The sequence below is a fragment of the Sinocyclocheilus anshuiensis genome, unplaced genomic scaffold (assembly GCF_001515605.1).
Source record: "Sinocyclocheilus anshuiensis isolate Anshui unplaced genomic scaffold, SAMN03320099.WGS_v1.1 scaffold190, whole genome shotgun sequence".
In the NCBI taxonomy this organism is placed as follows: domain Eukaryota; kingdom Metazoa; phylum Chordata; class Actinopteri; order Cypriniformes; family Cyprinidae; genus Sinocyclocheilus; species Sinocyclocheilus anshuiensis.
In genome coordinates, this window is record NW_015547663.1 from 291,539 (window position 1) to 316,941 (window position 25,403).

The window sequence follows — 25,403 nt, forward strand, 5'->3', positions numbered from 1 at the left end:
CGGGGCATAGAGGACCTACAATAATGTACAGTATTTGAAAAATAATGTGTTTTTTGATGTCAACATATTCTGTTACACCAAATACACAAAATAATGATCTTTAAAAAAGCATCATATGACCCCTTTAAGGACCGTGTACACCAAAAATTATAATTATAAGGATAACTATCCACTTCAACAGACTATAACATTGTATTTATTATTTGTTGCCTGCCTCTTTAAATCCTTGAACTCTTTGAAGTCAAGTGGACTCTGATTGGTTGTCAGTGTTTTTATGGTTCATTAGCTGGAAATCAGCTGGAGAGTGATTCCAATTATATTGTTGCTCTGTGTTGTTATTGCTATAGTTGTGTTGTGAACTTCCCTATAAACGATTATTAATACATCATAATTAAAATTATTGTGAGCGGCGTGAATGGGCCTTAACTCTATATTCTTCTTTGGAAAATAGTAAGGGACAGAACAGAAATTTATATTTTTATTTACTGAAAATGTCCCATTCTGCTGTTGCTTTAAAATCTCAAGAACGTGCATATTCAGGTTTGGCAATTTTTGACAGCCCCAGATTCATTTGCATTGTATAGGAAAAACAGCATTAACATTCTGGTAAACAATACCATAACAACATGAGGGTGAGTAAATGATGACAGAATGAACAACTCCTTTAATTAGCAGGCATATGTGACTTGTTTAAATGCGGTGAGACTCTTTTGCACATTGTGATGGGTTAATGACAGTATTGTGTTGGTAAATGCTGTCAGGAACAGGCCTGCAGTTGTTGTGGTTAGATGTCTGTGAGACCATGACTCTTAAAGACTCTTTGTGAATTTTGTTTTTGTGAGATAAGACATATAGGGAGGGAAGGAAGATAGAGGGAGGAAAATAGGATAGTGGGAGGAGGGAGATGGCATTTTGAGGAGTATCGCATAATTTCTCCCATGATAAAACACTGAGTGGGTGACATCTTTTACAAAGTCATGTGATGCTTTGTGTGTAGCATAACATAGTAGAGACAAGCTCTGTAATGCTATTTACATAATGAGAATTCGTGGGATTGACTCACAGAACTGTGTAGATGACATGAACGTGCATGTTTGGAGTTCAGGATATAGCTTTGGGTTGTGGTTTTGGATAATACAGTACTTTGAGCCTCAGCATCCACAGTTAGTATCGCAAAACTGTTAATTCTGGCATATTTGGTGTCCCTTTTACATGAAAATGCTTTTGTGTGGACATTTGAGCCTGTGAATCTGAACTAAGAGGCTTAGTTCAAACTCTTGTTCTCTGTTTATTGCTGTGCTGTGATGCAATAGCAGGGTGTGTTAAAGATAAAAGATAAACAGGTGAGAGTGTGTAGAATTTCATTAATGAGATGAAAAAGTAATCTAAATCCGATAGGTACCCGAATAGAGTATTTAAATCCGTGCTCTTTTCTTATCCCTCCGGTTTCCTCCATTCCCGCCTTGATTTCTCTCTTCAAAGGGAGCCCGTGGAACCAGATCTCACCCTTGAGGTCCGGCATGATACCAGCATGTTTCCGGACCCACCCACGGGCTCCGCCGCCTGGGCCTATGCTCAGAACATGTCAGCGTTCCAGAATGTTTCTGGAGACACAGGGACGTCTCGTGCATCTTAATAAAGACAGCCTGCGTGCTGGAAGCAGCTCCAAAGGCATCCCAGAATGAGAGATCAGCACTTTTTCAAAACGGGCCCTTGAGTTCATGCCCTCATTAAGCTCACTTCTGAAGAGAGTCAACAGGGAAGCAGCACGCTTATTAGTAAATGGAGAGAGCACAGTGGAGATGAAATAAAGAGGAAAAGAGGCAGGACTCAGCACTTTTCCCGGGATCAGCCTGGAATAGAGTTGGGTTGCGGAAGGATAAATCTCATTTATTTTCTCCGTAAAGAAATTAATTTTAATAAAAGTAAACCTGTCAGGACAGACCTTCAGTGAGTTCTGAGGTTTTTAAGCAATGATATATGCTTCTGTATGTCCTGAATCAGCCAGCTCTTCAGATCCTTCTCTTTAGAGTAACTGCTGTTACCAGGGAAATGAACAGGCAACATGCCAAAAGACTGTCCACTCCCATGAAGCTTTGAAAATGATGTAATTGAGTCAGTCTCCAAATTTCAGGCTGCCAATCATGTATATAGTGTTGTCAAACGATTAATCGCGATTAATCGCATCCAACATACAAGTTTTGTTTATGTAATATATGTGTGTGTACTGTATATATTTATTATGTATATATAAATACACACACATGCATGTATATATTTAAGAAAAATATGCTATATTTGTATATTAACTTTTATTTTGGATGCGATTAATCACGATTAATCGCTTGACAGCACTAAATTATATACATATATATATATATATAGTAAGTGTATTTATTTCTTGTCTCTTTCCTACTACTTGTTTCACTTCTGTTTCAGTTTTTTATAACCATTTCTTACTATGTAATGTATATGTGTGTGGCTGTACGTACACATATGTAGTTGTTTTGGTGTTTGGCTTAGTGTTATGTTAGAATCATTATTATACTCTTATACCTTTTGTTCTTTAATATTTTGACTTTGAGGAATAGATAGTTCAAAAGAACAACATATATTTGAAATAGATAGCTTTTGTAACATTATAAATGTCTTTATTGTACTGTCACTTTTGATCAATTTAATACATCCTTGCTGAATAAAAGTAACTTTTGAACCTTAGCTTTTTTTTTTAGTGTAATGTTACAACTTTCTATTCATCAAAGAATCCTGAAAAACAACTGTTTTCAAGTTAACATTGTTAATAATAATAAATGTTATTTCAGCACCAAATCAGCATATAAGAATGATTTCTAAATCATCATGAGACTGGAGTAATGGCTGATGAAAATTAATCTTTGAAATGACAGGAATAATTTGCATTTTAAAATATATTCAAATAGAAAACAGCTATTTTGCAATATTACTGTTTTTGCTGTATTTTTGAACAAATAAATGCAGCCTTGGTGAGCAGAAGAGCCTTCTTTCAAAAACATTAAAAAAATCTTACAGATCTAAAACTTTTTAACTTTTGTGTGTTGTATTTATTTATTTTTTTGCATTGAATCAAAACTGATGTTGTGATTCGTCTTGGAGCTGGTTGGTTTGATTCAAAACTTAGAAGTCTTTATTGAGGAATTTTTTGAAATCCCTATGGAGAAATAAATGGGAAAAATACTTCCGGAAACCAAGACTGCTGAAAAAGTGGGTGGTCACTGTTGCGCTTTTTTTTAAACAGACTTGCAGAGAACAGATTAAACTCCAAGTTTCCCCTGAATGGTTACTGGCTGCTCTGACTAAACTGGCCTCTCAAGTTGGCCGTGTTTAGAGAGTAATCTGCACAACAATGCTATCACAATATCTGTGTTTAAGGGTGGTTAATTCAGGCGTGGAGGTTGTGATTTCGAGATGGCTTGATAATTCCATGCTTATCTCTTCACAGGAGTGTCAGTTGTGATTTGTCCACGGTTAAGATTACAGCCCGGCATGCTGTTGTCAAGTCTGAGTCGGCTAAATAATGCAGTTGATCTGGTTGCAATTGTGAGTCAGTGCTTTTTTCAGATCCTCTCTTGCTCAAAGTTTGAGTCTTCTGATGAAGTCAAAACAAAGACACATTTGTTGTTGTTATTGTTTTGGTTAGCCCCTGACATCTTGTTATGACTATTGCGGTACAAAATTTCGAAATTGAGCGAATGTACGTTCAGCCAACAAAATATATAACGGTATCACTTGCATCATCATTCGTCAGAAGTCAATCAGAGCAAGACAGAGTAGACGCCAACTGCTGCTGGCTGAGCTGTGTGTTTGAAGTCTTATCTGTGTATGATTTCAACGATATGTCCATTTTCCAAGTTAGTGTCACTTTGTTTCTGTATCGCCATTCAAATATTCCTCTCTTGTGACAGTGTAATGGCAAGAAAATGGTTTGAATTTGGTCCCCTAGATTTGACCCATGTTAATGTCCTTTCAGTGGCCAGCAGAAGATAAAGATTAAACAGTGTGGACCGAGCCCCTTCAATCAGGCTTGTCATCACTCATTTATCCTCCACTGAAACGATGAGGTCAGAGGCAGCGTTGCCGAGTGAAACAGAGGTGAGCCAATCAGTGGCTGGGCTGAGAGAGTTACGCTAACGTGTGCAGCCAGTGGAAAATTGACGTGTCACTTGTTTTGGAATATTTTAGAAGGCCATCGAAGGGTCATGTATACCTACCTGCTACAAATGAACACTGCTTATTAAAATGAAATTATAACATTAATGCAATGTTTATGTAACCTATGCTTGATTAAGGTTCATGTTTGGGTTTTTTTGTCCGGCTTCCATTTGCATTGTTGGCCACATTGTTCCTTAGTCCTTGACAGGATGATAAACATACTTACATAATGGAATGAGTTTGGGAATGTGCCCATTAAAAATGAGATTTGTAGCTTCTAGTCAATGTTTCTGAGGTCATCTTCACTTTTTTTTTAATATATTTTAAAATGTAATTTATCCATGTGATGGCAAAGCTGAATTTTAGCAGCAAATACTTCAGATTTCAGTGTCACGTGATCCTTCAAAAATCATTCTAATATGCTGATTTGGTGATCAATTTCTTATTATTATCAATGATAAACAGTTGTGCTGCTTAGTATTTTTGTGGAAACTATGATGCAGATTTCAACGTTTATTTGAAGTAGATTTCTTTTGTACCATTATCAATGTCTTTACTGTCATTTTTGGATCAATTTAATGCATTTTTGCTAAATAAAAGTATTAATTTCCTTCAAAAACATTATAGGCCCCAAACTTAAATACTTGTGTATGTGCGAGTGTACTTCCGAAAGTTAACATAATAATAAACTATTAGCAATTAAAGCCTAAATATTCTCTTCCAGGAAAATGGACCAAAAATATTAATGACTAATTTTGTATACAGGGGCATATACAAAAGTTTTGCCAATAGCAAGTAGCAAATCATGCTTTTTCTGGACTATGGTGTTAAAGACTTTTGGCTATTAAAAAAAGCAACCATAATGTCTTGTTTTAATTGGAAACATTTCAACACTGGAAGGAAAACTGTTTGTTGAATCATTTCAGGGGATCTTTAAAGTGACTCATTCCAGATGAAATTGCACTAAAAACGATAGGTTATCACTGGATTTGTTACTAAACCATTTTCCTGACAACTTTAAAACTTGGTCAACATTCATGCATGTAAATGAAGTTAATCTTTGACATTTTACAAAACATTTGGCATACAGGCCTTTTTTCACAATAGCAGTGTTCCTGTGTAAATATGAAAGAAACGTAAGCACACAAACTTAGATAAGAAAGTTGCGAAAGAAGCACTCCATAGAATAACAAATTCGCAATATGTATTTATATTTCACTTGTTTTTGTAAGAGGGTGGTGTGTGAATAATAGTGTTACTGTGGCTCGCTGTAGAGAGGGACTCGTTCACACGGATGAACTCAGTCCCAATTCTGAGAAACTGCCGCTCCAAAACAGTTATTCATTATTATCATCTGTGCAGCAAATGTCAATCAAAGAGCAGATACTGTATCTCTTTAAGTCTGAAGGGACGCCGCTAATGAATGCATGCCTGTGTTGAAGAGGAACAACGTAAACAAATAAACCATAGTCAAGGGATATATTTCTTAAGTCCAACTACAATCACAGCCAAAACCCATAAGCAGCACAGCAGAAATATGCGTGAGAAAGCAACAGACTAGGGGAGTTTTTGTGAGTTTAAATCAGTGTCTTTTGTGTCTGTAGACAGTTAGAAAAGAGAAATGGGAGCAACTTGGTGTAGTTTCTTTTTTATTTTTAATTAAAATGCAACAACAGTTTGTTAAAGTCAACATGAAATACTATTTTTTTCTTCTTACCTAATGCACATTTCTGCTCTTATTGTACATGTTTTATTTATGCACATTTTTTCCAAGACCTTTGTCTTTTTGATCTTTTATCAGAGTGTACTAACTTCCTCCACCTCTGAAACAACTTCCCATTTTGGCACATTGACAAGCCATAATTTGGCTACACACTGCTACTGAATTATTTTAAAGGGGTCATATGATGCTGCTAAAAAGAACATTATTTTGTGTATTTGGTGTAATGAAATGTGTTTATGCGGTTTAAGGTTAAAAAAACACATTATTTTCCACATACTGTACATTATTGTTTCTCCTCTATGCCCCGCCTTTCTGAAACGCGTAGATTTTTACAAAGCTCATCGTTCTAAAAAAGCGAGGTGTGCTGTGATTGGCCAGCTATCCAGTGCGTTGTGATTGGCCGAATACCTCAAGCGTGTGACGGAAATGTTACGCCCCTACCTTACTGTGATGATGCCCTGTCAGGCCGGAGCGATGATTCAAAAACATTAAAACCCATTATAAACGAGGCATTCGTTGCATCCAGTGGGGACATAATTATGGATTATAATGACTTATACTGTCTTTTTACGCGTTGCGTTGCATCGCGCCGCGTAAACATAAAACCATGTCTGCATTTGTGATCGGAGAAATGACAAACAACAAGCGCTACTCTACACTGCTCAAAACTCGCGTTTGAATCATCAGTGGCAAATTCTTTAAATATAAAAAACATACTTGCAGGCTGTGAGTCAGAAGCACAAGACTGTCCTTGCAAAGTTGGAACTGCCCCACTTTATAGAAACTTAGTCTTTGCAACTTTACAGATCTTCTTTATGCACCAAGAGCTTGTAACACTCCAAAGAGAAAGGAAACATTGAAATCGTATCATATGACCCCTTTAATATTATTCATATACTATTATAGTATTTATCAAAATTTTGAATTATCTTTCATCTTTATTTTCTCAGATTTCATTTTAATTTCAGTTTAATGTTTAGTATTTGTTAAGTGCTTTTGCCATTTTTAACAGTTTTTTTGTTTCAGTTTTAGAAATTTTTGCAATTTAATTTAATTCAGCAAAGTGATTTTTTTATTTAATTTAGTATAAAATTTAATTTGACCTTATTTCAGATTTATTTCGATAAAGAAATTGATATTTAATAATTTTCCTTTTTTATATATATATATATATATATATAAAACAATAACAGAAATGGCGTGCATGCATTATTTTGTGGTGTACTCAGGGTGTAGGCATTAGATGACACAGCAAATCTCAAGTCTCAAGTCTCAAGTCTGCTTTATTGTCAATTCTTCCACATGTACGACTTGATATGGTGCATGACTAGCCGTTCAAAGCATGAGGATGGGGGTAAGTGCAACTGGACGGTAGTCATTAAAGCAGGATGGAGACGACTTCTTTGGGACTGGAATGATGGTGGTAGCTTTGAAGCATGTGGGGACAACAGCCTGGCTTAGCGAGATGTTGAAAATGTCTGTGAAAACATCGGTGAGTTCCACTGCACAGTCTCTCAGTACACGCCCAGGAATGTTGTCAGGACCCGGAGCTTTGCGTTATGTAGTGCAAATGTCTCTATAGTGATGATGATTCAATGCCCAGGGCAGATTAGCCATGTTTAAAGGTGTTGCAGTGTTTTTCAGAAGAAATGATGATGTGGTACATAGCTGCACCCACACATGTTTTTTATGTAGCTTTCACTGCTGTTTTTACTGTAAAGATTCTGTGGCTCATGTTCAGTGTGCATCAGAAGCATTCAATGAGAGACCAGACAGATAAAGCATCTGGTTCACCTTATCATATGTTCTCATCCATGTCCTCATCAAAAGGACTAGTAGCCTGAGTCAATTTATTGTGGCTAAATTATGCTTTAGTATATTTAATACAATCTCAGAAACTTTGAAACATGATTATCCATGTTAGCAGTTTTTCCATCCAGAAGGTTGTGTTGTTCTCTTGTGTATTTTGGCAGATGGTTTAAAGACGCTGCTCTTCTTTGTGCATTATAATACAGGGATGTATTTGGCTGTGGGTCCCTGCAGACCTCATCCATAACTCGTTCTCGCTTCGAACTTGTGATTATAAATGGTCCAGACAAAAGAAAACATTTTGGCTCCGTTTGATAAGGAGTAATTGTAGGTAATGGAATTTGTATTCCAGTTTTTCTGAGCAATCTGATTTTCTGTTGCCAGTGCTCCTGATTGCTCAATCTAAATAAACTGAAAGGCATGAAGTGGAGCCAGTGGGCCAGACCATAATGCAGCATTCCTGAGTTGAGACATATACAGTATTAGGCCATATGTAGTAACATTTTAACTTGTTGTTGGCTTAATGAATGTTAAAGTGCATGGGTGTGATCAGCATTATGCTGGAACGTGACAGATTATGTTTTAATTTATGTAGTGCAGAATTACATGTAATGATGCAATTTTACTGAGTAATGGCATTTGGGTGTGCACATATACTGTATATTTGTTTAAGTAAAGATTCCTTGTGGTTGTGTTGGGATTGAGAGGAAAAGAAGCCAGACTATTACGCTGTCTCATTGAACATGATGAAACCAATGAATAATTACCTCTTTATCTCTGGTGGCATTTAAAGGAGAGTGTATGTTTTTGTGTGAAGGCAGTTCTGATTATGTAGCGATTTTATGTTTGCTGGCAAAAATCATAAATTAACAGCAGTTTGCTGTGTTGTCTGTGCTGTTAATGCTGAGTGTACAATTTTTTGTAGCATCTGGGAAACAGATGTAATAGATTTAAAATATATTTTGGTTATTACTTTAGGCTGGGTTGGAGTAATCAAATAACATTTGGGTGATCAGAAACTGGCAGCCCAGTTAGGAGAATTAGAAATGTTAGATATAACTGGTAAGTGAAGATTTTGGCAGAGTGGATTGTCACAATGTAATTCAGACTTTGCAAAGAGGCTGTTGACGCAGGTATATCAGTCATCACAGCAAAACCACAGTACAGTGAGTTTTGTGAGCACAGCGCAGTGTTAGTTTCTCGTTTCACACGCAAAAAGGAGTGTTTACAGAGTGTTATGGTTATAGTAGCATAAAAACAGCCTTTTTAACTCGAAGAGTCAGGGAGGATGGAAAATGGTCATGCAAAAATAAATTGTGACTCAACATATATAAATAAACCTCAGGGGAAAAATAAATCATAAAAATGAATTATATGATCCTTTTAGAACAGCAAACTTTGTCGTGAATGAACATATACTTTAAAAAATATTCTATTTTAATTTTAGAGACAGTGATTTTTTTCCTTAGCAAGAGCTGTAGCAGCAATTATTAAAATGAATTTACTTAAAATCTCAGGCCACTGTATAGTACCGATCCATCTTTGGCTTGTGTATTGTGTACGCAGCACGCATATTGACAAATGTGACATTTAGTGTGTTCTTTCAAGAGGTATACAACATATTGGCGGTTCTGTACTGCTTTTCTGTGGTCTCAGGATAGTTAGTGTCATCTATTCCCTTTAAACAGGAATAGAGAATGCTATGCAACAGCAAACACCAAAAAACATGCCACTACTGTGGTGATCGCCCTCCCACATGCTGACAGCCCGTCATTTTAGAGATTGAGGGTTTGACTCTGGAATCAAATAAATGATGTGCTATGACACGTCGCCTTGAGCTGAGCTAAGTATATGAGCCACAGCTGGAGCCGGGCTGTATTTTAAGTGTCAGACAGGAATTGTCTTTAAAAATCAAACCACTTAGGACACTAACGCAAGCCAGAGCAGCATCAAAATGCTCCTCGTCCACTCGATTTAAACTTGTGTTTATTATCCCAGCTCTGATACAGCAAACGGTCTGTGGCTTTGATTCTGGGAAGAGCGGTGCTTAACCTTACGATTTACCATAAGCATGTGTCTAAAATCAGTTCGAAAGGCATTCAGAAAGAGGAAGACAAACAAGCACAGCGTCAATGTGCGTAATATCAGATGGTTTTATTGAGGTCTTCCTCGTTCCACCAAACACTTGCTCTCCGTATCAGCCGCGAAAAATAATTTCTTTGTCTAGCTGCAATCTGTAAGTCCAGAAATAGTGTAGGGTTTACAAAACACTATCAAACACCTTTATTTGGAATCATTGTTTGTCCTGGAAGAAGGAAATGTTTTTTTTTTACTTCAAAAGAAATCCCCTCTCTGCTGTAGTGTTAGCCAGACAGGTACCGTCAGCACTGAGATCTTTCTTTGTCTTCATACTTCCTTCACAATCAGAGTGAAATTGTTGATAATTTTTGTATTTTGTGACGCTCTGCTCTTTTAGTCGGTGACTGTTGTGTGGTAGACAGTCTGACACTTCACTGTCAAACCCAGGTTTCATTACTCTGAGGAGGTGTGAGTGGTTCCAGTGCTTACACAGATGTGACATGCTCATTTTCACCATTTGCAGTGTTTAATGGGCTCGGGGCCAAACTGTAACCAACGGAAACTCGGCCCTCATTGGACTAGAGTCAGCTGACTCCACATTCCCATGGTCCCTCCAGAGAAGGGCATCGAAGTCAATCTCTGAAAACACACGGCAGAGAAAATGTTTGGACAGAAGCTCAGCTGAGCATCATGGGAAGAGAATACATGATACTATTAAAGGGATAGTTCAGCCAAAAATTTCAATTCTGTCATAATTTACTCATCCTCATGTCGTTCCAAACTCCAAACATGTATGATAATGTTTCTTCTGTGGAGCAAAAACAATGTTTTTTAAAAAGTTTTTGATTTTTCCATACAATGAATGTCACTGGTGTCCAGTGTTGTGTTAAAACCCCATTGTCTTTCATTGTATGGTCAAAAACAGTTGGAACATTCTCCAAAATTCTTCATTCTTTCAAATCTTTTTTTTTTTTTGAAGTTACTTAATTCATTTTTTTTTAATCTACAGATTTAGTTGTATGTGAGATTTGAATTTGAAAAACATGTTGTAGGTCATTTTTTGTGGGTGAGAGACCAAAGAAACTTGTGAATTCTTGTGAACACGGTGTTGGTGCTAAGTAAAGCCACAAGCTGTTTTGGAAATATTTGCTGCTTACATCAAATGTGTATGTGTTACAACCACATTTTATGCACAAATTCCTACAAATAGTAATGCCATCAACTTTGGATCAAATTTGATATGTCATTATAATCACAAAGTTCAACTGTAAATATCAGCATATATAGAATATATTAAGCACATTGAGTACTGAACACACTAATATGTTATGTCCAGTGAGCTTGTTTGTTTGGCATCTTTGTAAGTGATTTTATCTTTCATACAGAAGGAGTTCTTCTCAGGAGTTATTTATGCATGCAGAGATGGATAGATGTTATCTGCCTCTGAGGAGGCGGCCAGGAATGTTTGATTAAATCCTGTCTTCCTAAGCTATGTCTTCCTATTGTGTTAAACGCTTAACATGTCTTGAAGCATGCCTTACTCTACAGTAATTGCAGAAATGTTGCTATTTCCATTGACTTAGTAATAATAGGCAGTTATTAAAATATAATTAATAATAATTGACACTTTCATCATCATAGCAGCAGCAGCGTGTATGACACTTATCTTGATAGATGGTGTTGGTTTCACTATGAATGCAAAGTAGGACAACTAAAAATGGAGTTCCTTCTACAGCTGTATAAATGGACAGAATTGTTTCATGGTTGTTGACAAACAATGTCTTTTTTCCTAAAATTTTCACAACTTTTATGTAGTAGCTGTTTTGCGGTTCTTGTAATGTGACAAATTAAATTGTTAAAAGTATTAATATTCCTATTATATTCCTATTTATCTCTTAATTAAGCTAATAAAAATGTGTATAATAATTATAAAATATTGTGAAAATTGTTGTTAGATGTTTAGATTCATAAAACATATCACTCTGCTATGAAACTAGTGTCACTGCTTGACATTTCAAGTCAACTATCCTTAAATGAATGTCATTCAGCTCATTGTGCGTGCTTGAGATAACTGCTTGTCTGCATTAGTCATCACAATGAGTAATGCAGTGTTACTTTAATTATTTGATGACATTCATTCTTCTCTTTCTATTGTCCAAATAGCAGATCATCTGAGTAGAGATGCTACTTCTGGAGAAAGACATATGTTGCATCACTTTACTGAATTGGGCCTGTCCTTTCTTAAAGCCAGGGCAAAAACACTACGGTTCCACAGTAAGAGGAACGTAAACATACAGGCTACGAGAAAAACATCAACATGGGTTGAGTAGTTTTATAGGTCATTGCACTAGATTAGAAACTAGAGAAGTTTATATTTAACCAGCAAGGTATGAGAGGCTGCATCATAAACATAGTCACAACTAAAGTCCCTGACAACCCTTTATTTCTGACTATACTCCCAGTACAGCATAGCATTGAGTGAAATATAATATTTTATATATAGTGAGATGGCAGTGAGATGTTTTACATCATAGCTGTTTGTACTTCCTGTATTAGCTCTGTTGTCCAATTAGCATCCGGGGCCAGAACTTTCCCTTTTAGAAGATGCTGAGTACTATTTATAAAACATTGTATAATCCATGTGCATGCTCAAAAATGGGACACTACAAGTCTCATCTCTCATCCTCAACAGATTGTAGCATTACATAAATGTCATATTTGATCCCGTTGAAATTTTAAGTATGATGACCAAATATTTAAATGAACAGGAGAGTGACTGTTATCAATCAGCACTCACTCATTTGTAATTTAAACCACAAAATGAAGACAAATAGCATATTTTTATATGACTAAATGGAATGCAATGTGGCAAAGAGGAGTTTAGTAGTTTGTTTCGCACGCACCAGTGGAGTTTTGATGTGATGTAAAAAACGACACATGATAATCTATACTTTTGGTTTCATTTCCTTTTTTGAGCTCTTTTCCAGTAAGGTCTGTTCTGTTATAAGGCAATGTTATTCACAAACAAAGTATGGCCTTCATAATGGGATGCCCAGTTTGTTGCTGACCCCTGGAGGGTGTGTGGGTGACAAAGCCTCCCCATTCAACCCATGACGTGTTCTTGACCTCAACCTGTTGCAAACTATATTCACACAGACACAAAAGACCAAATTGCACGTATGTCTTCAACAATTAGCATATTATCCACCAGAGTGTTTTAAATAGATAGGAAATAGATGGTGATGATGAAACCTACTTGGTTGAGTGTGCTTAATATATAGCTCACATAGCTCACTCTTGAGATCAGAGAAGCACAGTCTGTGGCTTTTACAGGCACAAGTGGTTCACCTTTGTGCTGTTAACCTTTGGTAATTTTACCTTTGTGGACTCCTTCACTTATGTTGCCAAAATGCAGATAATCCTCCACTTGCAGTATGAAGCTTGTATAAGCTATATATATTTACTGTGACTAATTTGTAATCCACATGAGAAGAATTTACTCGAAATCAAAGTTCAGTGCAGTACAGGAGATCTAGTGCACTGACATGATGCTTTTCTTTATTACTCTATCTAACCACAGTATGTTGTGTGTGTGTGTGTGTGTGTGCAGTGCTGGAGCAGCTGTTGGAGCAGCTGCAGAGGTTCCTGAAGATCCTGGATGGAGAGAAGCTGAGTGGAAATGCCACAGTGCAGAAGGGCCTTCTGATGGAGCTGCTGCAGTCGTACAAGTCTTCCGATGGTACATAAATAACATCATAATGTCTACACTAACCATCTGACTCTATACCAGACAGTGCTTCTCAAACTGTGATTGGTGGTCAATGAAAGATTCTTAATGGTCTGCGAGTTGATTGGACAAAAAGGACTAACAATGAATGAATTGAGAAATTATTTATTATACAACCTTTTTTGGGGTTGGTACATTTAAAAAAAAAAAAATTTTTGAAAGAAGTCTTTTGCATGCATTTATTTGATCAAAAATACAGTAAAAACAGTAATATTGTGAAATATTATTGCATTTTAAATAACAATTTTCTATTTTAATATATTTTAAAATGTAATTGATTCCTGTTAGTCCAAGCTGATTTTTCAACAGCCATTACGCCAGTCACATGATCCTTTAGAAATTAATCTAATACTGATTTGGTGCTCACAAAACATTTCTAATTATCATCAGTGTTGTGCTGCTTAATATTTTAGTGCAAACTGTGATCATTGTTTTTCAAGATTCTTTGATGAAAGAATGCTAATAGAAGCATTTATTTGAAACTGAATTCTTTTGTAACATTATAAATGCTTTTACTGTCCTTTTATGGTTAATTTCTAAATGATCCTTTCATCCTTACTAAATGAAAGTATTTATTTCTTTTAAAAATCTTACTAACCCCAAACTTTCAACAGTACTTTACATAAAGATTATTTCAGCTTAGTTAGCTGATTTTTGAATCTATGGTTAACGCACAATTATATGACAGACCTCATTTTGTGCTGCTCATGTAGGAGCACTCTACTGGTGCAAATAGAAAGTAGCAAAAGGTCCAACAAATGTACAGTTTTATTTACAGTATGTGTATTTGAGCATGACACTTAGCATGGCATAGCGCAATTGTCCTCACAAAGAGCAACAATTGTGTGTACATTTATAGCTTCTGTGTTGTTTAGAGAATCTGCTCTGTTCTGTCTTATTAAGGAGCCCGTAATTTTGGTCCGTGCATGTGCTTCTTTCTTCACACAAGCATGGCTGTAGGTTTTTCATGTTCTGGTCTTGGGCTTGTGCACTTCCTCCCCTGGCTCCAAACTGTATCATTTTCCAAGGCTATTTTTATCCTCTAGGGACACTCACTTCCTTTTAGTAGCAGCTTATAAATAGCTTTCATTTCCATCCTCCAAATCCCAATCTGTTTTCACTGTACCATCGAAAAAATAAAATGTTTGGCTTCATCACAGGATTGAATTTCCCCCCAGAAATGCATTAAAGCTGTGTTATGTGTGGACTGCCATGTTCCTTGTTTCTTCCATGGTAACATCTTGTCCCGTATGCTTAATTTAGTGTATCTGAATTATTTTGAAGATCCAAAAAACACCCTAAAATGTTATCTGTTGCCAAGCAAGTGCTATAAAACCATATCCTACAGGCTGGGACTAAATCAGCACTTTTATTTTGATAGAATATGACCTCTCTATGTCTCCCACTGGCCTGTCTTTGATGTGTATAGAAGGAGGGGCCCTGGAGATGCCTTTGGACCCTTACACAAGAGAAGTGTAACACAAAACTCTCACTGTTCTTCTCTATAATAGAAATCTATTACATGTTCAGTAAAATGAGTGAGAGATAAAAGGGTCCAGAATCTGAAAAAGCATTAAATATGAGATGAGGGGGAGGAAAAGTCAAAGAAGTCCTAGAAGTTCCAGGCAAGGTTATTTGAGTGGAGCAGAGTATCTTTACTCCAGTAAGTTCACAGTGGCCCCAAAAGTATTTGGACAATTAGGCCACACTTAAAGGGATAGTTCACCAAAAAATGAAAATTACCCCATGATTTACTCACCCTCAAGCCATTCTAGGTGTATATGACTTTCTTCTTTCAGACGAATATAATTGGAGTTATATTAAAAAATGTCCCAGCTCCTCCAAGCTTTATAATAGCAGTGAATGGGGATGGAGATTCAATAGTCCAAAAAAAGTGCATCCATTCATCATGAAAAGTGCTCCACGCGGCTCCGGGGCGGTTAATAAAGGCCTTCTGAAGCAAATTGAGAGTGAATGCCACTCTCTCATGAATGCACGTATGACAGTTAGCAGAAGCTAGAGATTACAGTTTATAAAGTTTAAATATGGATACCCGGGAGCTACGTGGAGCACTTTTTATGATGGATGGATGCACTTTATTGGACTTCTATTGAACTATTGAATCTCAATCCCCAATCACTGCCATTATAAAGCTTGGAAGAGCCAGGACTGTTTTTAATATAACTCCGATTGTATTCATCTGAAAGCAGAAAGTCATACACCTATAGGATGGCTTGAGAGTGAGTAAATAATGGAGTAATTTTCATTTTGGGGGAACTATCCCTTTGAATGTATTGAATAAATAGGCAATACATAAGTTCCTCAAATTCACACAGGTGTCCTAGCAGAGTAACCACAGGTGTAGATCATCACATCAACTATAAACATGTCCCACTAATGTTTGACCAACCATAAAATGTCCAAATACTTTTTACCTTGAATTCAAACAATATTTATTTTTTTATCAATTTAAACATAACTATTTTTTTTTTTTTTATGTGAAATGTTTTACTTGGAATCTCTGTGTGGGCTTTATTTCTGTAAAATAAATACCACTTAGTTTAATATTTTGTAGAGATGCTTGATATCTAGGTATCACATATAAAGGTATCGGTTCATATTGGATATGTATTTGTTGATATTGGATGTTTAATTGTGCATGCTCATTTCCTAGATTTTTAAAATATATTACCTTTGCATCATCTAATGCTCACTTAAAGTTGGTTTTTAAAAACATATATAATTAAATAAAAATAACAGTGCTAAATGTAATCTTTCATAAAGTACATTACCATGCTGTGGTATCTAGTACTTTTTTATTTCATTTATTAGTCTCCTAACAATTCAAAAAGAGCTAAGCTTCAGTGACCATACACAAGTGTTGAAACAACATTTTTACTTTTTGGCAAATTTGTGGCAAATTCATATGAATTTGTACAATCTCATTCATACACATTCATACGGATGGGGTACATGCTTATGCTTATATATATATAGTTTATTTTTTATTTTTCTATTACTCACATCATGGAAATTTCAACTTTGTAAAATACTTGTGCTTCTTCATGAGACTGGGTTGGTAAATGAAGTGTCCAGATAATTTTTGGGCTCCTGTGGCACAAAACACCAGCACAAAAATCTATAATTGTGGAATCATGTGAGAAAACTTTTAACAAGATTCAGCTTTAAACAAAATTTAAAACAAGATTCAAATTTGTAATCCAGTCTTTAATGATGGTTATTTTGCAGGAGGAGATGAAGAATACATCTACATGAACAAGGTCATCGTCACATGTCAAAACCAAGACAAAACAGACAGAGGTGAGTCTATAATCTTCACCGTAATTTACTTACAGTAACTTTTGCAGGTGTGAGGATGAAAATGGCCCCTGACCTGCAAACATGTACTGTATGTCACATATCACAGTGGTTTATGTTGTTGACTGCACCGCTGTGAATGTGTGTCATGTTTAGGGTGTGATTGGGTTATGGCTGAAGTGTTAAGCCCCCCTCCCCCTACTCTTCACCATTTCCTGTCTGTTTCTCAGTAACTCCTGTCCTCTTCTTGCTCTCTCTCTGCCAGACCCCCATCTGAGGCCAAGCTGCTTTGTTTAGATTTCACTGAAGAATGAGAGTAACAATAAAACCAGACTTAACATTCACATCGCAGTCGTCTGCGCCAAAAAGATACATGCATGACTAAACTGTGGTGGCGTTCTGTGATCAAATTCACAAAGGGCACTTTTAAAAAAGCTTATCAAGAGAACAACCCTTTGACGTTCAGTATAATGCCTTTTATTTGATCATTTATTTCAAGCGCAATGATTTCATAATTTCCTGCCCATATGTGAAAATTTCCCCAACCTTGTGTTAATTTGCATCTGATAAATCAATGATAAAAATGAAGTGCGATGAGTGACTTATGTGACACAACATGCAATAGCTCACGTAAACCAACAGAGAAATGTACAGTGGTGGCCAAAATGATTAGAACACTAGTATTGTCACCAGCTAAAAAATGGTTTTAAGTCAGTTATTTCTATCTTTTGCTGTAGTGTGTCAGTAGGAAATATCTGTTTACATCTCCAAACAATAATTTTGCCATTAATTTTTGTTTGCACATGGAGTCTGACAACAGCCAGAGATCTGATCTCATCATCATCCAGTCTGTCTGGAATGACATGAAGAAACAGAACAAACTGAGACCGACTAAATCCAGAAGAACTGTGGCAACTTTTCCAAGATGCTTCAAGAAACCTACCTGCAAAGTTGCAGTACTGTTAAAAGTTTTAGGCACTTGTGTCAAAATGCTGTAAAATGAGGATGCTGTTAAAAATAATGTCATAAATAGATTTTCTTTATCAATTAACTTCTATTAACTAAATTAAATCAACATTTGGTGTGACCATCCTTTGCGTTTAAAGCAGCTTTTGCCCTAGATGCACTTGTGCATAGTTTTTCAGGTAGCTTTGCAGGTAGGTCTCTTGAAGCATCTTGGAGACGTTGCCAAAGTTCTTCTGGATTTAGTCTGTCTCAGTTTGTTCTGTTTCTTCATGTCATTCCTGACACATTACAGCAAAAGAAATAACTGATTTAAAACCATTTTTAGCTGGTGAAAATACTAGTGTTCTAATCATTTTGGCCACCACTGTAAGTGGTGTGGATAAATCGAATTTCAGTGAAAAGCAGCACTTCATGGTGTCTTGACTCTTTGGTGACTCTTAGCCCTTGCTGTGCGGGTTTGGTATTCGCCTTGCGTTCCTACGGCAACCCAGATGTTACCGTTTGGAAAGGAAGTCGAAGGAATGTCTGATGGGAAGCCACTGAATATGGCCATCAGCTCTAAGAGACTGCCGCAGGCTATGCAATGTTACCAGAGCTGAGCCGCTAGCATATGCAAACAGATGAACAACAGAATTAATATGTTTACTTGTTGCTTGCAAGCACAGCTGTTCAGTGCTTCTTATTGCTGCACTTGATGAATGCTTTGAGAAGTCTTCAGTCTATTTATTAACAGCCACTTTTGTTCTGTGTGAAAATCAATATGCTCCTCAGTCTACAGACCAGAAGCCAATGGAGAACCATGTAAACACATCACTGTGAAGAACCCACCAGAGCCTCCACCTCCCAGACCAGTAAGTGACTCATTTCAACTTCATTTAAACATTATTTACAGAATGACAAAGATGCAAAAAGATTACAAAAACACAGATTCATTTCACACTAGGTTTGTTTTGAAATTCTAGTATGACACCAGTGTTGGGTAATGCATTACAAATAATGCAAGATTACGTAGATTACAGTAACACAGTACATTTTAATTTACAACAAAATATCTTAGTTACTTTTTCAAGTGATTAATGCAAGTTACTTTGTTTTTCCATTTATTGACTGACATATCTCCTGACCCCGTGTTGAGAAAAATTGGGAGTGAGGTGCAGAGGCACTTCCTTCTGCCTCAGTAAAAGGGTGAGAGTAAAGGGGTGTGACATGGCCCTTACAGTTGCTAAAAATAAAACTGCTTTTTTTTTTAATTAAAAAACAAATAAGCAAGCCCAGCCCAGGTGACAAAAAGTAACACAATAGTAACATACCAAGTTACTTTCCATAAAAAGTAACTAAGTAACACAATTAGTTACATTTAATAAAGTTACGCAGTATTGTAATGCATTACTTTTAAAAGAAACTTTCGCCAACACAAATGCAACACTATATATAATCTACTATTAGGATTGGGCAATACAGTATATATTGAATAGTCAAGCTATGTTTGCAGTTATTTTCTGTGCATATCACAATTATTTTAACACACATTTTTAGTGCTTTTCAATTAATTTATTCATAATTCAAATATTCAGTGATTGAGGAATCTGTGATTTAGTAATTCAAGAATCAATGATTTGTTTACATCATCACTAACAAATGTTCATGGAAGTCTGGACGTAGCATTTTTTTCATGTATTAAAATATTTAAGTTAAATATATGTTGCTTAATATTTATTTTATTGGCTCATGTAAAGGTGCATAATTTAAAATATTATATTTCTATATTATTATTATTATTATTATTATTATTATTATTATTATTATTATGTTATTTTTCACTGTGTGAATAACATACCATTATTATTTTTAACTAGATTTGTACTTTATTTTACATAAACATTAAATATTTTGATTCTATTTAATTGCAGTTTGGTTAAAAGAAGCCATAACAGAGTAAATACATATTGATGAATATAATCAATATACATAAAAAATATAGCTATGTATGTATTTTCATTTAGCTATATCTGCCTTTCAATCTCACTACCTACAATGCAAGACACTGTGGTCCTGCTGTCATTTATTATCTACTGTTTACTTTCATTTTGACCACATATTTGTTATGTATCTGTTTCCCACGCTCGAAAAAATGGCTGTGTGTTTTTGTTTATAAGCCACAAAGTAGCCAAATAACTAGTTGATAATGAAGCCTGCCTTGATTAGAAACAGTAATTCTCCTAAAAGATAACATGCTCATTTTCATCAAATGATAGAAATACAAGTAAGGAAGCAAAAGCGTGGAGTCTCTGCGTTTAAATACTTTGTAGCTCCTATATCTGCTGTGGGAGTCTGCAGTCGGTCAGACATACAGACAGACAGGAGGATGGAGAGTATTAGAGCGCTCCAGTGAGAAGTCTTTGAACTTTAGACCCATCTGCAGGGTGCTGGGGCTGATTAACAGCAGCTGCACAAGTGATCGGGGAGATGTTTATAGAGGCTAGAGAACCGCAGTTAGAGCATGGACCCGTGTGCGTGTGCATACTGTAAGTGTGGGAACAAGAAACGTTAGGCCTATTTATTTATAACACCTATTTATTTATTGTGTGTCTCTCATTTGCCGTTGACAGTATGCAAAGAGACAGTTGCTTTTATTTACTGTTTAGAACATTAGATGAATTTGTGCATTTAAATAATTAAAGGGAAATATTGTCATCAAAAATGAAAATTCTATCATCATTTACTCAATCGTGTGTTGTTCTAAACCTGTATGACTTTCGTTTTTTAAAGGAGATATTTTGAAGAATATAGAAAACAGTGTACAGTGCATTTAAAAAAAAGTATTTTGTGCTCAACAGAAGAAAGAAAGTCATACAGGTTTGAAACACTTTGTAATATACTGCTCCTTTAATTACGATTGCAAATAAAATAACAGATTGATCTGCAATCCTTACGGTGGATAATTAGCCTCTACTGAATCTTCTTCCACACATTGCACATTGGCGTCCATCTCCAGGGCTTCCTCTGCATCACGTTCCTGCTGTGCATCTGTGCTCTTAGGCAGTCTGAGTAAGCAAGTCCAAAGCGAGCCACTTTTTGGAAAACCCGTCATCTGTCTACGAGGCTTCCACTTGTCACCGCAAATTACATATTCCAGGGTCAAACTGCGGTTGACGGTGAACGCAGAGTTCCCCCTCACCATAGCCGTGAAGAGGGCACCCCTGCTATTGACGTAGTGTCCTGGCATGGCCGTCCATTGACCCGTAGTGATGTTGTAGCAGTCCATGAGGCAGCGCAGGAAGTCATCACAGGGGCCGTTCCTTATGACATACAGGTTGTCGCCATGAGCCACCATGCAGTGTCCGTAACTCTGAGGCTTGACCATAGTGGTGACCAGCGTCCATTTGTCATTTATAGGTGCATATTCATAAATGTCTGTAGTATCTGGTGGCTTCCAGAAACACATAAATATCCTACGCCTGGCAACAGCACTAGCCGCCGCAGCCACCGAACGAGGTGCGTGCTTGCAAAATGTCCATGCGCCCGTAGAAACATCACACGCTTCTACCGAGGACATGATCCTTTTGTCAAATTCACCTCCGATGGCGTACAAATGTCCGTTGTGACCCACCAGGGTAAAGTTATACCTAGACTGCTGAGGACCATCGAACACATTCCAAGTGTTGGAATCTGTGTCATAACAGAAGCTCAAGTCAACCGTTTCCTTGCTAACTCCTCGCACTCCTCCAACGATATACAGTCGGTTCTCCACAACAGCCACCCCGGCCATAGAGGTGCTGGCGTCTGTTGGTAGATCAGTCAGATATTTCCAAGCACCCGGTTTCTCATCGAGGTAAAACACCGTCCTGTAGCAGTCCTGCAGAATCTTCATGGATGGCGAATGAGTCCCTAAAGCGACAAACGATGCTGGTGAATGTGACTCAACGTAGCAGATCAGCTCTTCTGGAAGTGCCTCGAGAGCATCTTGCACGTCGCTATAAGCATCACGAATGAACACTGCAGCGCTGTGAAACAACCTCCACAAGCCGTACACCGCTGCTGTGTGGTACAGAAGAATGCAGTTGTCAGTATCAAGAAGGTCTATCAAGTGCTGGACCAGGACGTCGACTTGGAGGAAGGCCGCACACTCGGCAGCCTCCACAATCTCGTCTGGGTCTCTTATAGCAGGGCACTCACCCCTGGAAACTGCCATGGCGATGAGGAAACCCCTGGCTTTCAAGCCTCCCTGCAGGTGCAACTCGTTCAGCTGACTGTCCTTCATCCCAGAGCGGAAGAGAGCACGGAAATACTCACAGTTCTGCTCCAGGACAGCCCTGTCTATGGTGAAAACTCTCTCTTCAACCCGTACTCTCAGAATTCCAGTGGACTCTTCAACTTGTTCTTCACTTTCGTCCATGCTTTGACCCAAACTGCAAGGGGGCCCCATAACACCTCTCTCCTGCCTGTTCGTACCCAGATTACTCTGTTCATGAACTATAAAGTTAGACTTCGAGTCAGTTAGTGTTTCTGTTTGGATTTGACTTGTAAACAGAAGTGTGCACACGCTGCAGTCTCACAGCTACTTGCTGGACTGAAAATAGCAACACACTAAAATAGCATTGAGGCCACAGACTTCAAAATAGTAGTGGTTAATGATCAGCACTAATGCTACAAAAAAAGTTCCAATGTAATTCTGAATTAATGGAGTTTAAATTAAGTTGATTTGATTAAACAATTTAATTAAATAATTATGCTGTTATTTTTTCCCATAGTTGACTTATAATGATTTTAATAAAGACAGAAACCCATAAATGAAGCGATGACAGTAGTTCAGAAAGCCACTCCTGTTTTTAATAAGACTAAAAAGATTATTTTCCTTCAGTACCCTCTCTACCTCAGAAGTGTTTTGGCCCTGGTGAGTTTTTTTTTTCTTCACTGGATTTTTGGCATGGGAACGGGGGGATTTTCCATGTTCTGGGTGTTCTTTTGGTCTCTTGCCCACTTGAATTTTTTGTTTTTTGTCCCAAAGACTGGTTCTTTATCATTATTTATGTCTTACTCTTGAAATGTTTCCTATATAGACTACATTTTTTTCTTTAACTCTTTTTTTTCATTTTAAGGAGAAGATGGTGTGATTTGTGGATTAGATTATGAAAACAAGCCTTGGGTGGAGTTCAGTCTCGATTTACAGTACTAAGATTTTAGGATTTGTCTTTTACTCACAGTGATTTTTATATCCAATTAACAGCATATAAACAGATACCACTTTTGTCATGTTGATACTGGGATGTGGACATGGTCTTGACCTTCAGCAGTGGCCGGAGAAGAAGTGATACAGAGTTGTAGCCTTCCCTGAAATGCCTTCAATTTCTTTTTAATCATTGTCAGATGCCTGAGGACTCAGCACACTGTTTTCTGTTTCAGAGATTTAATGTTGAGTGTCAGAAGAGCGAGGGCGGGATGAAGCGAAAAATGTGGGGGTTGTGAATTGGGGTTGATGTGAGAAAAACAATACTTTCTACACAGTTCAATCGACATGTTCCTTCTCTTTTGGGCTGCTCTTATTTTCCCACCAAAATATACCCTAATATATTTTGTTGGTCACTTTACATTTGAGATCACATAACTCTTTGACTCTCGTTCTGCATGACTTATTGAAGCGGAGCCTCTAGCAAGCTTTTGCATTCAACTTCCTGTGTCCTTGACATCCAGTTGTTTATATACATGCCTTGCCATCACTTAGCCTGCCTGCTCGCCTCACTTCTGCTTTCGAGAAGCACAAGCACGTCAAGTCAAACAGGAGGTTTCAATCCAGCCACTTAGTATAAAGTATAATGCAGGCAAGAGGAGATTTTCCCAGCCGTCTGTCTGTAACCTCTTGTCATCATTCAACTTTATGGTTCACAAGCTACCGCTAGCCCTAATCAGCCCTGTGTGTGTCATGAGGAGAGGATCCGTGTTCAGTTTGCCCAGGGGCTGTCATTGCATTGTGGGTATCATTGGGGAATTTAGTAATGTTATGAACTGGCTGATTTGGGAAACCTCATCGCTAGCTCCACACCCTTTTAAAACCATTACTCCTGCAGGCAAACACATGTGGGATTCCTTTTCAAGCTGAGCATGGCTGAGGTCAGAGAGAGAGATCAGTTTCGAGGAAGAATCGCCCTTCGGTCAGAAAGAAAAGCCCACATGAAAGACAGGTGCAGAAACGACTAGTTAAGCTCATCTCTTGAGAGTCCCTCTATTAGATTCATTACATGGGAGTGTGTTAGAGATGTTCAGCTTGGATACAGTCTCTGTGCTGGTGTACTTTGCACATTGTGTTTATGAAGTCTGCTGAAAAGATCAGCATAGGTTTCCATGCTGGATCAGGCTGGTTTATGATGGTTTATTGGTGGTCTAGCTCCAGCTAGTCATGCAGTTAATCAGCAAAACGTGGGTAGTTAAGCTAGTTGATCAGCATGGTGTGGTGAAGCTGGCTGATCAAGGATGTCTTGCCTGTCATTCCTTCCTGAAATTGACTTGTTTTCTTATTACACATTCCTGATCTTTTATTCTAATACTACATTAGATAACAATTTTTGATCACACTTTATTTTAAGGTCCAATTCTCGCCATTAACATTCATTAACTACAACTTTTGCCTCAGTAAACTCCTAATTTGCTGCTTATTAATAGTTAGTAGGGTAGTTGTTAAGTTTAGGTATTGGGTAGGATTAGTGATGTAGAATATGTTCATGCAGAATATGTGCTTTATACGTACTAATAAACAGACAATATGTTAATAATAGGCATGCTAATAAGCAAGTAGTAAATAGTGAGAGTTGGTCCCTATACAGACTTATTTTTTTATTTACTCTTTAATTTAATTTAATTTTTAAAATATATTTATTTAATAAAAATCACATTCAGGAGGCCAGCATCCAACATAACAGCATTTTCAATAGAAAAAACATGAAAGTGGCATTATAATTCAATTAAATAATCAGTATGTTGACATAATGTTATCTCTTTCTTTCTTTATCTCTGATGTTAATTATCTTTCTCTTTTTTCTCATTCTTTTTATCTCAGTGCAACATGGGAAGGGAGCCGTTTCCTCTTCCACCACCTCCTGCTCCTGCGTGTATAGAGACTGAAAGTTACTATGAAGATCCACAACCCTATGATCCTATTAGCATCAATGGTACGTCTCAAATTGGGTCCAAAGTTGACCTAAATACACATTATATTCTATGGTTTATTCTTTACTTTGACGTTCATGTCAAGCCATTTATAACCTGGTTAAAAAAAGGATATTTCCAAAGATTAGGTTAGTGATTTGTGACTTTTTATTTTCCTCAACATTGTCCTTTTCACTTTTGTCTTACGAGAGGCAACCTGTGGTCATTGAGTGCTCTGTTTTAGCTCAGTCCCACTGTAGTCTACAGCTTTACTGTGATACAGAGAAGCCTGCGGGCAGGGAGCGCAGAAAACAGTGATGGTCTTTGTTCAACAGTAGCCGGTTCTCTGGCTCTGGGCACACAGTGACGGAACATTGACCGTGAGCCCAGGAA

The 25,403-nt window shown here is 37.2% G+C and overlaps 1 protein-coding gene across 1 annotated transcript in view; it reads left to right on the plus strand.

Annotated features, from left to right (window-relative positions):
- Positions 1 to 25,403, plus strand: part of LOC107702445 (actin filament-associated protein 1-like 2) — a 39,073-nt gene that overhangs the window by 4,768 nt on the left and 8,902 nt on the right. The window contains exons 2-5 of the mRNA XM_016504766.1: positions 13,410 to 13,538; positions 16,836 to 16,907; positions 18,642 to 18,721; positions 24,922 to 25,033. Coding sequence (XP_016360252.1) covers positions 13,410 to 13,538; positions 16,836 to 16,907; positions 18,642 to 18,721; positions 24,922 to 25,033 — 393 coding nt within the window. The remainder of the gene's footprint in view (positions 1 to 13,409; positions 13,539 to 16,835; positions 16,908 to 18,641; positions 18,722 to 24,921; positions 25,034 to 25,403) is intronic.